General features: G+C 32.7%; 1 protein-coding gene across 1 annotated transcript; it reads right to left on the reverse strand.

Annotated features, from left to right (window-relative positions):
* Positions 1–78: 78 nt before the first annotated feature.
* Positions 79–14,808, reverse strand: LOC120344206 (cullin-5-like). The gene is made up of 17 exons (XM_078118915.1): positions 14,454–14,808; positions 14,023–14,118; positions 13,121–13,234; positions 12,481–12,660; positions 11,714–11,855; positions 10,977–11,122; positions 8,138–8,300; positions 7,512–7,642; positions 7,206–7,378; positions 5,333–5,465; positions 5,079–5,213; positions 4,638–4,746; positions 3,799–3,971; positions 3,066–3,227; positions 2,777–2,895; positions 2,222–2,345; positions 79–1,593 (listed from the first exon to the last, which is right to left on the reverse strand). The coding sequence occupies exons 1-17, from the start codon at positions 14,466–14,468 to the stop codon at positions 1,399–1,401; spliced, it is 2,310 nt and encodes a 769-aa protein (XP_077975041.1). The 5' UTR covers positions 14,469–14,808; the 3' UTR covers positions 79–1,398.
* Positions 14,809–16,716: the final 1,908 nt, after the last annotated feature.

The raw sequence follows: 16,716 nt of genomic DNA on the forward strand, positions 1-16,716 counted from the left end.
TTGAGATTTTTGTTCTCACTTGCCTTCAGCAAGCAAATATTTTTTGCATTTTAATTAAATTCAAAATAAACAAAGAAATTCGATGTCAACAGATAAACTTTATTATTTATTAACTTAGTAATGACGAAATTTAATATTAATCAAATGAAAAAAATAGTTGTGAGCAGAACTTTCAGAAAAAAGTGCAAAAATTAAGTTTATTGGATGAACATGATTAATTGAACTTTACAAACTGAGCAAAACTCACAGCAGTTCATGGGATGACTGATGAAAGAAAAATAATGTCATGTACATATTATGCATCTAATAATAAGATCGCTCAACTGCTGAGACTACAAATAAGCGAATTCAACCTTAACTATTTAAATATGGTAGGTAAATAACTAGGCATGAATTCGACAATGATACTCCATTAAAAGTTGATTTATTGATTGATATTAACAATATTATATATTTATAAAAAAAATCTGAAATTTGACTATTTTGATGTCGCCCAATGACGCAGGTATCAACCAAAAAGATACGAGAAAATGGGGCATTCAAACTTTGGCAGAATGCTCCATCCATCCATATTCATAGATGTACAATGAATATTTAGTTAATGGTTTGATCAAGTTCAATTCAACCTAGTTTCCAATTGCTATAATTGAATAGTTTCAAATTTAAACTACAACGGAATCACAAAATTCGAGTATTTGAGATTTTGTTGCAGAACTAAAATGTTTATAAGGTGGAGTCAAATTTTAAATGCAATAAAGTTTGTGAGCAGCAATTACTGTTTATTTTAAGCCTTGGATGTATCACTGAGGCAATGTATTGCCCAGGTCAGAATTTTGAAAAGAAAATCTTTTTTTTCAAATAGGAAGAACACATCCTTGGCTGTCAGTTTCAAAAATGAGGTAAAAATGTACACAAGTTCTAAATTTCCGCAATATCAAATCGTAGGCAAAATATTTATGGAACTCTTTCAGCTGCATGTACTTTATATTTTGCTATTTTGAAGCCAAACCTGGTCTAGCAACCATATGACATGCTGTGGTATGTTTCACTTTCTCCTGCGTATGTTTCACTTTCCTCTGCCAGAGGATTAATATTAAAAAGACTATCCTATATCATGTTTATATAGGCTGTTACAAGACATTCCAATAGCAGCATGTGTGTGTAATCAGTGCTAGATGTCTACAATAATCTTAAGAAAAGGCACAGCTAAAGAAAGGAATTCCAATATTCTAAGTTTGAATAGTCTCTTGTGGAGAAAGTGAACAGTTTTAAATGGACAATATTTCAAAATGTAGAAAAAGAACAAAAATGGGGTAAGACTAGATCCTTGGCTTACTCCCTAGTAATTATTCACAGATGCGAGTTGATGGAAAAAAGTGAGGAAAAAACACACTTTGACTACACAAGATAAATAAAAACATTAATATCTTCTTCGTCACGCTTCATGTACTTGTGTTCAATCAACCATTCGATTTGTTGTTTGATTAACTTCTTCTGTGGGAAAAACATGTTTTTCAACATTTCTACCAGTTCTGTTTGCAGTTGTGCATGATTTATTCGTTTTCGCATCTTCAATATTTTAACAATTGCCTCCTTAAAAGTGAACATTATATGAATTGAGAACACAAGTATTTAGACGTTAAGTTCGTTTAGCATGAGATCACCATTGATAGGAATACCTGTGTATTGACAAAATTTTCACGAAACAAAACATAATTAGAATAACATCAGTCCAGGGCAAATTTATAAAAAGTCGACATTATAAACCTGAGATTTGACAGTTACTAATAGTAACAACTTTTTGTACTGATGATACCAAAACACCAAACACAACAATTTATTATCGAATATCATTAGATAGACAGTTGAGAAATTTTTGAGGCAATGAGTAAAATTTGAGGCATTTGCCGAATAATTATGCTGATTATTAAATAGTAGCAAAAATATCGATTTGATATGCTTCAACATGAAAAATAAGCATGCAATATTGTTTTATGGAAAACATGCATATTCTCGCTAATATCCTTGCATTATACATAATAGAATCATAAGCAAAAAGGCATGGAGGAAAAATTGGTAGTTAGACTTGCGAAATTTACGCCCAACTGATAAATGTTTCACGACTAAATGGATACGAATCTAATACCATTAATAATTGGGATAAAACTAAACAGCACTCTTTATCTTTCGAAGAGAAAAATTGAATGACCATTTATTTTACCTGGGTTCTCAATATTCTTAATTGAATAATTCCTTCATTATCTTCTTCCCTTGTTCTTTCCGTTGATAACTGAAGTCTTCCAATTAGATTAATACGACCACGTTTTTGAACTTTTCCATTTTTGCTATAATGAAAACATTTTTGAACATCATTTGCAGTACATGGTGGTATATTGTGTAGAATAATATTTATAAGAGACTTAACTATTGAGCATAACATTCATACATAACGAGTTATCATGCCATCTGTTGCGGAACCGATGAGGAACCTGAAAGGGTATCGATATTCTTCCCAAGGCTGTGGGTAAAGCCTAAGCAGATATGGTATGATGAGGCTTGTCTTGATTTACTTGTTATGATGTATCCCTCCAGCCAAATACATCACTTCAATACAAATTCAAGTGGTGCTGACAGGACTAATATCAGAGCAAGATTGTTGGCCAAGTGATAATTCGTCTTTTTGATGTTCCTGATTCATGATATTAAGTACACTTTTCATGAGATTTTTTTTGTAATCATATCCAAAGTACTCTAATGAAACGCAACATTTACTCACATTAGTGCATATTGATGATTCACAGAAAATAAAGTTGAATTATTAAAATCTTTTGGTGATGATACTTCGGGATTACAGAGGAGAACTTGACGCTTTGTTTTCGGTGATACAACAAGTGACTGCAACAATTTTAAAAAATTCTCAATTAATAAATATTAAAAAATTGTTTAATATTACAGAAGTTCGGCTTCACAGTTCTTTTGAATAATCTGTATTATTCCACTTAAGTCACAATTAAGAAAATAATATATTTGTTTTATGTCCAGTTAACTTGATACAATAATCATACCCAGAGTGTTTTTCTTAATTCCGACTCCGGAAGTTGTGTGGCAAGGCGTAAATTTTCAAACGTGATAGCTTCGTGAGGTCTCTGGTTCCATGTGAATAAAACACTTAGTTGAAATGTTGTAACTTCTAAATCATATTGTCCACAGTCTGTTTTGAATGTGATCTAAATACAAATGGAAACTCGAATAAACATTATATTACTCTTGAATTTGAACAGTTTCATAAAGACTTCAAACTGACTGCAGAGTCGTCTAAGCTTGAAGCTAAAAATCATGTTAAATTCTTCTCAGGCTCCAATTTCTGCTTTTATATAGTGTTCTAAATAATTAATACAAAGTGTGCACTTTGGCTCTGCGCACCTTTGATTACTCGGAGCGAGATCACAGGTTCAAACCACGGGGGAATAATTATGTGTGCTTACTCCACCATCCAGTCCATACATCTGAAACTAATAACTGGCTAATTGGTAATAATACCAAACCCCACTTGTACTGGTAACCGGCCAAGAGGCTTTGATAACCATACGATTAACCCGTCTCATCGGATTTCCTCTCCACATGGATAAAATAAAAATCCGTTCCAAAAACTGAATCTAGAAATACTTAAAGTCAACAGATTTAAAACCGTCAATAAAACAGCCTAATAACCCTGTCAATGCCAAGCAAAAATTTCCATAATTGTACCTGGCATTACATGTTATGATACATTATGAACTTGATAGAAAAATAGCTTACTATGCCATTAGACATCAAATGATGCCATTGCAATTTTCTTCCATGATGATTCTTTTTATAAAACTCTTCCACATCAGGAATAAGATCTTCTAATTCAGTGGGAAGTGAAACTGATATTCTATCAGATCTTCTTGCCCATGCTCCTGCATTCAATATCTTGATATTGGCAATATCTGTAAAATACGTAAAAATAATCGAATAAAATGTGCCCTAAAAACGCTCCATATAAAAGCGAATCGGCATGTTCAAATAAAGGGAACTGGAGCAATCACTCTGGTGTGACATTAGGTGACAGTCTCCGAGCTGTTGTCTCAGAGAAAAACCGCAACATAACAGGTAATTTCCGACAATGGATTTTGGAAGCTCAAAAAGCAGCTTACGTTTGGAGTACCTACATGCAGCTGGTTTGAAATCACAATATACCGTGGGTCCAGCTCAGCCACAGAATATTGAAAGCGCTCCGCTTCATATCCAGTGAAGTTTTTTAGTATGACCATCACCATGAAAAAGGGCCTAAATATAATTTTGCCGAAGCGCAACTTAAAAACGTGAGAGTTTTAAATTTTTAAATTAAACTTGCTAACACAGAAATTTCACTTGTTAAATATAACAAAGTATAACCTAAAAAGGATAGATTTTAGAATTTGTATGAATGTGAAAAAATAATTAGATGGTTACAACTTAGAAGTTGGAGCCACTAAGACTTCTGGTAGCTCTAGCTTCATCTAATATGGTAAGCTTGTCTCCAGATCCAATAAAACTTTACCACTCCAAGGTCCTTCCTACATGTCTATTTATTTGCACAATGTCATCTTATTGAAAAGAAATTATATCTATACCTGAACCGTTACTAGATTGCTCCTTAAATTTGCGATTAATATCATCACTGACTTTAATATCTTGAAACATCCTTGCAAGTTTATTCACATAATCAGCTGGCATTCCAACCTGGAAAAGGAAACAAAGTTCACTAAATAATATTTTAAATTGTGCTTTTCACGCTATCATTTGAACAGAGCTTCAAACAAGCAACCAAGTAAAGGAAATATAATCACAATTACACACTTTCTGGTAAAACAATTCAATAGAATTAAAAACAACATGACTTCAGAAAAGCATTCAATATCACAGATCGTTTTTGTAAAGACATTTTGATTTGAATATTTTTAAGATTCCCATTTAATTAATAAAAAAGTGTTTCAAACACAACTTTCCAAAAACAGCCCTTTTGAAAAAATATTTCCTGGTGTTTAGAATCAACAACAAAAAAAATGAATTACCTCTCGTAGCCATTCAACCATACTTTCCTCTTTGTCATTGTCGGCGGATGTACCAAGTATTAATCGCCTCGTTAAATGTGCTTTATGATATTTCATAAAGACATCTTTATTTGACACATATTTGAGCACCAAAAGCTGAAAATAGTAAAGATCATATTAAAACACGTTTAGACAATACATAAAAATTTATTACCATTGTTCCTGATTGTTCTCGTGCCTAATTTGGTAAAAAAAACATTAGAAATCATACTCACCACGTCTTTCAACTTAGTTTCAATTTCTTCCGATGATAACTTTTTACTCATTGGTGTTTTTCTTAATAGCATATCACAATAATTAGCGAGCAATTCAGGACATCTCGATTCGGGTGGAATTTTTGTTGCTGACCTAAATATTTAAAAATCAAAATGTATTGTACGTAAATTAATAAAAAAAAGTATGGATGTATATTATTGTCTGCTCTTGTAGAGCCTTGTTCAAAGAGAAACAGTCTCATTTTTTAAAATGGTTCATAATCGAAATAAACTTTTTAGGACAGCATATAGACTTGCTGCCAACTAAAATAATACATTAATTAATGTTTCAGATGTCGCAAAAGATGCCTAAATCTTGTTGACACTACAACCATTTTTCCAGATTAAAGAAGAATACACAACAAGAGAGCTACGCCCAAATATATGAACAAGTCTGTTCGCAGTACAGTACGGTTTACCCTACCGTCAGAACACAGTCTACAAATATATTCACACCAAGCGAAGCAGTACAGTAGGACACAAAATGGCGTCAGATGCCTGCAGAACGTTCGGTGACGTCATAGCAAACAAAACCAAATCTCACAGAGCTAACAGAAATATTTGAATTGATAAAAGTAATAGCCTTCTGGAGAAAAATTTCATCTTTAACCTCCAAAAATTTCACAGCAATTGGTCCAGTGATCAAAGAGAAAAGCGTTTTTTTAATATTTCCACTAGGTGTCCAAAAAGTGTCAAAGAACAACAAGAACAAGAACAACATAACAACAAAACGATCGTTATGTCCACTAAACGTGTCCAATAAAAGTGACAATCATAACCAATGCAGGCAGCATAAGATGTCTGGAACTGCCTGAATGGGTTAATGAAAGTCATAAATTATCAGTATGTAAAATGATCTTTATCCTAGCAATTACAAATTTTGATTTGGCGATTGGCGTAAAGCAGTAATCAGTAACCTTTTAAAAGTGACGGATCGGTAAATCGTCACCAAATTTTTATCGAACCACCTTTATCCAAATAAACTAAGCTTATGTAATCAATTACATGTGTTGGAAAATTTATGTTGACAATATATTCAAAAACAAATGTGATACAATTTGTTTGCTGGCCATTAACTGTTTCCAATTTGGAGACATGGTCAATAGTGATACACATAACATGTTTCTTACATCCAGCCTAATTCAATGCCAGGAAAGGTAACAATGCCGTCAAAGCTTCTGTAGCCATGTCTGTGTATTGATTGATGTTTGACGTTATTATTATCATGAAGTATTGAATTAACACTGATTAGGTATGACCAGTTAGCTGCGACCCAATAGTCATGTTATTATCGAGAGACAAGAATCATTTCTGTTTATAGGATTTTATTCGGACTGATGTGAGTCTTTCTCAAACAAACAGAGAGGACACAATAATGATGTAACAATATTGTGACATACTAACATGGCAATAGGGCAATTGTTTGAGTAGTCATAGAGGCTGCTCAAATGTGTTGTATTTGTCTGGTTTACTGTTGGGTGCTGTTGTTCAGTAGTGGGGTTTGTGGTTAGATTGTAGAGGTTTTATTAGGGCCTTGTCCATTTTTGTGTCACCTTTCCACGGACCGGCTATGGGCCGCGGCGCGGTGGTTGCCGACCACTGGATTAAAGTACCAATTATAATAGTTAATGTCCATATCTAAATAACTTGATTTTCTATTTTAGATTACCAAATAGAATATTAATTTCTTCTAAAAACTAGAATGCTACGTCAGAATTATTTTTATTTTGAGTATTATAAATTTTATAATTTGTAGATAGACTATGATATACGCAAAATTTACTAAGAATTCATGTCAAATGAGCAGAATGTGCAAAATGGTATATAAACTTACGATTTTGTCTTGGTATTTAGATCAAGTTCAAATACTGATCTGTCATTTACAACAATTTCGAAGGCTTTATCTCTTGTTGTTAAGAATCTTGGATCGTCGTTGAATGAATCTTTGACGAGTTTAGAAAACCTTTCAAATAACGAAAGGAGTTTCTCAATATACTTTTCTGAATCCTGTTAAATAATAAAAAATCAATTTCTTAGACATGCTGCTGTCAACAAGGCGCTAAACTGATAAATGGAGAGACACCAAACTTTTTGTAATATAAAAATATTATGCATAAAAATATAATCTCGATAAACATACTGCTGTTATGATCTCCCTCGACTCGTGCATATTAATTTTTCCCTCATCAACAATATAAGATTCTAAAACTTCCAGAATTTTAGTGACAGCATCTGGTATTCGATCAACGAGTGAAAACATCAGGTTCAATTCTAAAATGAAATATTGTCAAGTTATCTTCAAAGGCTTCAATTCAAACAAGTAGTAACAAGGACTAGCAATTAATCAAAATTTCATAGTATTGGCAATTTTTGTGTATTTTTGTACACAAAGTGGATCATTTTGCTGATTTGTTGTTGCTGTTGTTAAGGTGACTTTTTTGCTTTGGAAAAGGCGTTTTTTTCTGTAACTGAATGACCGATCAATTTCAAATTTTCCACACTTCAAGATGGAAGGTGCCGTCAGAAGGCTTTTATTTTTTTTTTCAAAATTTCCTTCGGGTCCTATGAGATCTGATATTTTACTCAAATTTTCGCTGTTTCATTTTAATTTATGTGAACACTGTTTTTTCGAATCAAGCATGACCGCTTCGTTATGGCTATGGTTTTGATTTTGCAAACTCGGTCTTCAACCACATTTCCATTTGAATCGCATAGGCAACTGCCTTCAATCTATCGTTATAGAACAATTGTTTCAAATTCTGATACCTTCTGTGTTGTTTTGTCGTATCAAAGGAAGACATTCAGACAAAATAGTCATTAAAAACTTCTCTACAAGAGTAGAAACGACGCTTTTCACAAGTATAGGTACAGAAGTTGCTTCTAGATATCGTTCAGCCCGATCTTCCTCTTCCCTCAACTTTTTATGAGCCTAGAAAAATGTATACATTAGTTACGTCTGGGAAATAAAGAGAGAAAGAAATGTCATTAGACATGTTATTAGAAAACAAAATTAATTTTGAATTTTTGAAAAGTGACACAAACAACATAGATAGAATTCTTTATATTTACGCTGAGGAGGGTAACAACCAATATGTAGACTTAATCAATGATAAAGCGAGAACTCTTGCTTATGAAGTGGGAATAGTATATCAGTTTATCATTTTAGATCCGGGCAATTTAGATGGAATAGTTGTTTAAAATGCTTTTCATTGCTTTACTAATCATAATCACCCTGCATGGGGATGGAGGTTTAAATCCTGGAGAGTGGGGTTGTTCATAGGGTGTTATCCAGTTTAGACATATCATCAATTGTAAGAAAAAATAGTTGAGGAAAGAGATGTATATATGCCAATCTCCCCCTGCATAGAGGGCCATTGAACTGTCGTATAGATAGTGGTTTGATTTTTACAATGACCACACAAAATGTATACAATGTTTTAGGGCTAAAACAAACTCAACAGGGATGTCCAAAACAAATCGAATATTCGAAAACATTCGAATATCAAAGTATTCGAATACCTTTTCGGCTGATTTTCGAATAATTCCGAATAATAGCCACTTTTCGCCGTCAGCCAGGTGTTTCGTTTTAAAGATGAACCCTCGAACGATTTTTCGCGCTGTGTCGTGTAATGCAATGACGGTGAAATAGGAAATAGTATCGCCACTTTAATTGTTCGTTATCTGCTGTGCGATCGCGCGCCTCGTATTGTTGCGTCACATTTGCGCGGATGCGAGATGGGCACTATCAAATTGGGCACTATCGTTTTCCACATGCAAGGCTTCTAATTTACGCATTCATTTGTATTGAGCCACGGGTCTCACATAAATAAAATTAGTCAGATATTATATAAGTTAAATAAAGTCGTGCGCTTTGTTACAAATTACGACACCCAATAACTTGTCTCAAGTCCGAAAAAACAAGTTGATTTATTAGAAAAAAAAACATTTACACTTTTTCCCGCATTTGGCACATAATTTTGATAAGGACAGTCAAAAGTATCTACTTTTTACTATGATGATTTGCCATTGCGACAAAATATTCAAATTCATGAACAATAACAGTATTTAAAATGCCTTGCCGTATTAATTTAATTAACGTAACTCGTGGATGCGTCGACTAACGAAAAAATAAAAGTATTTCCGTGGCAATATGCGGATATAAATGGTGTGGTAAACTGCCCAATTACAGTTAATTTTTGATTTATAATTTCGGACTCACAAGAAAATAATTTAGATTATTTACCGCCTTTAGGAAAATAACTTTAACAATGATAGATTAAAGTATGGACTTTTAACTAAAATGATTTTCTGTAGCGACAAAATATTCGAATCCATGACCAATAACAGCATTTAAAATGACTTACTTTATCAATTTAATTGTGCTTAACAAAACTCATAGTTTCACCGTCTCACGAATAAATTAATGCATTTCTACTCTAAGTCTAAGATACGGCGACAATCTGTGGACATAAAATGTGTTGTAACTGCGTGATTATAATTAATTTTTGATTCATAGTTTCGTACTTACGAAAAACGAAAGCATTACAACATTAGAATAACGCAATAATCTTTGGCAATATAATGTGTGGTAAAATGCTGGATTATAATTAATTTTTGATTCATATTTTCGTACTCACAAAAAAATAATTTATACTTCTACCTCAATTCAGCAAATAGATTTGATAATGATTGTTAAAAGTATAGACTTATCTGTTGTGCAAAATATTCAAATCCATGACGGATAACAGCATTTGAAATGCCTTGCCATATTGATTTAATTTTGTTCAACGCAGCCTAACTCATGGTTGCGTCGTCTTACGAAAAAAAGGTTCACTTTTATTAAAGTAACTTTAAAATACATGGCATCTGTAGACATAAAACGTATGGTAAACGGCTTTATTACAATGAATTTCGATTCGCACTCTCGTACTTACGAAAATAAGAAAGGCATACTACTATAAAATATCACGACAATCAGCGGATATAAATTTTCTGGTAGCCAGCTTGTGGGTAACGGTTATTCCATTGTTTATTGTATGCTGATTCCGCCATACAATAAAATAAGCTTGTATTTATTTTGGAAGTATTCGAAATTTCATATTCGAAAAAAATAATTTCGAATGTATTCGAAATAGTTAATTATTCGGTATTGGCCATCCCTGAAACTCAACAATTAAAAAAAATGGTATTTGAAACAAAAATTTAGAATCAAATAACCTTGAAAAATATCAATATTATACTGTTAGGAATTTTGTTAAGCTAAGCTTCAGGCTATTACAACTGCTCAAGTAAAGCTTTCCATATTTTTCTCAGGAGAAAAGTGAGCATTTTTCTCCAGAGAAGAGTGAGAGAGTAATAATTTTTTGCCGAACACTTGATAATCAAATTTTATATGATAGATTTCAGAGAAAAATTAGAATGTTTCACATAAGGCTTTTTGTTTTCTTAAATTTCAAAACATAATATTTATTGAAAAATATTGGAGCTTCTAACTGCTTCTCATTCCATTACTTTTCAAATTCTGAATAGGTATTCTACTGGTTTAATATGCAATAATGTTAGTCTTCAATATTTATAAATTGTAAAAGTATTAAATTATACTTACATATTTCATGTATTTTATGACACCGTTTTCACTTAAATATGCAGGAGCTTCAGATTGGTAATGATCTTGAGTTGCTTTGATATACGCAGATTCAAAATGTTCGCGATAAATTTTCAATCGGTCATCGGCATCAGAACTGAGGTTTACTGTATATTAATAGAATATATAAAAAAATTTGGAAAAGAAAAAATGTGTCCAGTACACTAATATTTAAACAATCTGCAAAAAAACTGCATTTCTATATATTAAGAAATAAACAGTTCAAGATAAAACATTGTCAGTCCTAGCATTTAGATCGATCCGATAGCTTCATAATAAAAATTGTCAAGTAATTGAATGATTTAGATTATTTTCCTTGAAAAAAAAAGATTAAAAGATAAATAACATTTAATAACTTTCATATCTATCCAAGGGTTGAAAACAGTCGATAAGACAGTCATATCATATGGTGTCCATTGACCAACGGTTGATCTATTTACTAGTGTGTGGTATGGTAATGGTAACTACGGTAGTTAGTTGTTCCAGTTGCATAGTCTTGGACAGTAAACAAGGTATCGCAAGATTTTTAAACTGCCTATATCAGCAGGAATCCACAGGAATTAAAATCGCAGATCATTTATAGACGATTTGAGAAAATCTGTCAATGAAAAGCATTTGAAAATCGTGTAAATATTGAAAAAATCAAGTATAATTAATATGTATGTAAGTTTAGTATACAGGCCATAAAAAACACATACCGTAGGATTGTCTGACACCAATAACAAGTTGTGAATCAAAAGAAATTCCTTCTCTTTCCTTTTTTAACAAAATCATTGCACTGTCTTGAAGTCGATGACGAATATCACAGAAAACATGTTCATTCCAACTATCTAGCATCAACTGAAAAATCAAACATGAAATTAAATTTGATATCAGATACATTTTAGAGCAACATAAGATAAGTATATATAAACAATAGGTTTTGTAGCTATTTTGCGACAGAGGGAAAGCTAAAATGATGATTAACTATGTTGCTAAATATATCCTTACTATAATTCATCAGTCTGATAGTAATAATACCATACTAGATGTGGGAATCTGGTTGGTGTAAGAAATCAAATCTGTTTAGTCATTATGTAAACACTATATGACGTAAGGCAGTTCAACAAAAGGACCATCCTTCAAAATCAGAACGCGAGTGAGTCCCTGTGAAGGTGAGAGTTTTCCTAACATTTAACCGAGTAAGTCAACTATCTCTATTTTTAATGATCCAACCTTTAGAACTAAAAGTAAAACATAACATGGGTGCAGTGGCCTTGTTTTTAAAACATTAGACATAACTATGATGTCATTGCAGGTTAAAATCTTTGGTTCAAATCCTGAGAACAACCACCTCACCCATGTTGTCACAAACTGAACCAGTCCTTCCAAACTATAATAGCACCTAACAATGGCTACTCGTGCAGAGCCTCGTTTAGAGAGAAGAGTGTCTTATTATACTAGTAACATCATAAATCCATACAACCTTCCTAATAATATTTCTGGACTCGTTTTTCTTCATTCCCAAATTGTTATCGGAACTTTCAAGTGATTTTTCAAGAGTGCTGAAAGCAGGCGGTAGATATAGACATTGTTCAAAAAACTTTGTCCAAACCGAAATATAAGCTTTCAAGAGAGCAGAATTGTCATCATTCATTTTTACTTTCTAAACAATAAAAAAATATTTGATGTAAGAATAGAAAATTTTATTCAAATCCATAATGACAGAGTAAAATTACTCACAAATTTTACTTAATCTAATATTTGACTTGAATGTATTTTTTTCTACACAATCACATAACTATAGTAATATAACCTAATCACGGAGGTTGGCAAAAAATGTGTATTCTACTAGTTCTGATACATTCTTAAATAGTATATTCTAATACTAAATCTTTGAAATTTTTCTAAATTGGGTTATGTACAGCAAAGAGCACATAGAAGTTAGTTTACATTCAATAATTTGCATTTGAAATGCAGAAAAGATGAAATAAATTTTGATCACACTGGAAGATTTCAATTGCTTAATAAAATTGGAATTGATATAAATATTCGATTTGGTTTGGACATATCTTCCTAAATAATTCATCTTATCGACAATTCTTCAAGTAAAAAAATCGGTTTACCATCTTTGCATTCTTTATAAAATTAGAAATTATATTTTTGAGAGCCTCATGTACTTGGGCCACTCCTTTATCTTCATCCCACAGACATACAGTGTGAACGTCGTAAAACAAATCCTAAACAAAATAAAGAATATGTTCTTGTACTCCATTGTCCCAAAACATGATTAAACATAAATATAAATTTTTGTAAATTAAGATTCGATACATTGGAAGAAAGATTTGCACAAAACACAGGCCAGTTCAGCCAATTGCGTACAATAACTTGAATAACCTTAACATGTTCAAAAAATAGAGAAGAAATATTATCAATTAACCACCACCTCCACTTGCCATCTAGCTTTCCATGAAATCTCAATAAAATTTGCTAAAAGAAGGAAACAGCATAAGAGCTGGCGATGAAATATAAAGAAAAATCATCAACAGCAAGAAGTCATAGAGATAATGAGCTGAAACTTGGCATATGAATAACAGCGTTTTATAGTAGGCCTACTATAATTTTTTGAGGAGACATGCTTCCGAAGTGTCTAGAAATATCAATATGATGATTCAGGTTGTATTTCCAAGTATAATCCTAATGTTTAAACAAATATTACTTTAAAAACATTTTTCATAAATAAGTTTCATAATAGCTAAAATCTCAATATAGATGTGAGTAAACTCATAGTAAGTCAAATCTCACTTTCAGTTTGAACCTTCAATCTATATCACACAAAACTACCAATGTAAACCAAAACGTATTACTGGACCACATGTTTGTAGATTGAGTTAAGCCAGTAACTGTATGTTATTCTCGTAACTTAATATATGTATGTAACCTTACATAAAGATACAGGGCATGTCTATTGACATTGTAGGCCTAGTTCTGCTAAATTTAAGTTGATAATTGTAAACATCTATTCTACCTGCCATTCCTCTTTTGAAACTGGTTCTTGTCCCAATAATTTGAGAACAATTGGTTGCATCTTCGGCCATTTGTTATCAAATGTTTTTGAATTTCCCTGAAACAAAAATTTTAACATCAACAACAATTGAGAATATATGGATAAATGCAAAAATAACATTTTACTGGTGATTCAATCGGGATAAATAGGTTAATTTAAATCCTATCCTAATTCAGATATCCCAGTATCCCAAACTTATCACATAAATATATAGCATGCAGAAACGATATACTGTACCGGTATCATACAGAGATACTGAAATCCTTCAAAAATACCGAACACAGTTCTGTGTAAATTTATAATAATCAAAGTGAAAATATTCTGTCATTGCAGTATTAACTTCCAGACTTTAGTCCTTCAAATATCAGTATATACAGATATATCTAACATACCTGAAGCATCGCCATCCTTCAGCTTTATGATTTTTCCAAACCAACTAATTCAGATCTCTGAACGGTGAAGTCCCAGAGTAAACTATGCGGCGACGCCTGAAGGCCTATTGCTGATCTCCGCAGCAGTTGTACGATCCTAGCTGCGAGATGCGGCTGAGGTGACTAGCTAACAGCTGATACAAATGCGACCAAGCGGAGATAAACAAAATATAGCGAAAGTAGAATATTATAACCGTTGTAATGAATGTATAAGAATGGCTCGGAATTATAGCTCGAGATATTGTATTTAAAAGTACGAGGCAAATGTGACAGACATATCCTGCTTTCACAGAGTCACAGATGATGTTACACATGCGTTTACAATCAAACATCACAAGGCAAGAATAAATGACATGTGAATTTCACAGCTCTTTGGCGATTCAAAACTAATTTTTACCAGATTATGGGAATTGCCAAAAAGTCAGAGGTAGTAATTGGTGACAGTCTTAACATTCAGATACATGGATTTGATTTTGGAAGAAGTCGGTTAGATGTCGTCAAGTAATTCAAGTCAAGGAATCAAGTAATTCTCTTGCACATTGATTATTGGAACTTGAGTATCCGTGAAGGGTAGTCAAAAGTGCAAAAGCTAACGTGTTTCTGGCGCCAAGTATGTTATGCCAACCGCCAATATTTCGGTAAAATTGCAATGATGGAGTATCGGAACATCCGATGTATGGACGCAAAGAGTGCATATCGCCAGCCTATTGAATGGCCCAAGTCATATTTCCACATTTTGAGTAAATGAAATAAAACTTCATAACTTTCTCATTTTTCAATCATTTTCAAAATTCTTTTATATAGATTCATTTTATCAAATTTTTTAATATTTTGGAATATATATAATTTCTAAAAAAATTTTCATATGCGAAAAATTAAGTACCGCATTTTTTCATTCCCACACCCAGTGTTAGGCAATATTAATCGCATCTTCATTCCATATTTTCTACGTGCATTCGCTTGACCTATATACGTTGTTTAGGTCCATTCGGCAATGATGAAAAAATAATGAGAGAATAATTTCATTAAATAAATATGTTACCCCCAGACCGGATGTATTTTATTCAATTTACACGAAGAATATAAAATTTCACAACTCTAACAATATTATAGAATCAAAACATCATCAACTTACTTTGAACTTAAAACATTAACAAACAACTTCATTACATGAATTCATTGTATATTTCATTAAAGTTTGTATAATCTACTCGTGAGGTTATCCTAAAAATGATGGCAGCCAATTCTGCTCTCTTACCGGATCTAATGCTTTGAAGGAACAACTGATTCATTCTTTTGAAATCAACTGAGGGAACAACTGATTCATTCTTTTGAAATCAGTGTGCTCCATTTGGCGGGGGTGATGGATTGATTCATGCGGATTCCATAAGTACGATTAAATCTTGTTCAGTAAAAATGTCTTCTACGATCTTATATACGTTCAATGACGATGTGCATTGAGTCACATTCCATATGTGCGTGTCCAGCCACCAAACATTTTTGCTCCATATTTATGTTGTAAGTTCTTGTTAGACTAGAATATGCATTGGCTACCGTGGTATTCTTATTTTGGTAACCGCATCCATCGTTCCAAATTATGATATGCTTCAGCTCGGGAATATTACAAATGATTCCTTGAAATGCTTAAACTGCAAGTAAGCAAATAATTTATTGGACAGATTGCCTTCAGTTTCATTCCAGACGTTACAGTACCTGCTTTTGATTTTGCATCATATAGTGTGAAATTGACCTTTCGCTTACTTTTGCACACTTTCCACTTTTCGGGTATGCCTGAACAACAGCTCATACGTTAAAAGAGATTTTATGTTTAATCCAAGACAGTTGAGTTCTGCAAGGCAAAAACGTAGATGCGAACATATCTTTGCAGACTGGTCTAGATATACCGGATGGTCAGATGCTTAACCGCATGTGTCTCAACCAGCGTATTTATAAATATTTTGAGTTCAGTGCAAGTCGTCATTGACCAAAATTTAATGAAAATAGCAAGGCTTTGATATTCATTCACAACGTTACATCGGTATTTGACTTTGCTAAGAATGAGATCCACATGGAGGCCCTGGTTGATGATTGGGCCAATTCTTCCTTTTCCAGATTCCATATTATTTTCCAGTGGCCCCCTGTTTTTTTCTTTATTTCGTTTCTTTTCACCATACACTCAGTAATCAGTAGTTTATTTTATCATCACATCGAAAATACACTTTTT

The sequence above is a fragment of the Styela clava genome, chromosome 1, assembly GCF_964204865.1.
Source record: "Styela clava chromosome 1, kaStyClav1.hap1.2, whole genome shotgun sequence".
NCBI classification, from domain to species: domain Eukaryota; kingdom Metazoa; phylum Chordata; class Ascidiacea; order Stolidobranchia; family Styelidae; genus Styela; species Styela clava.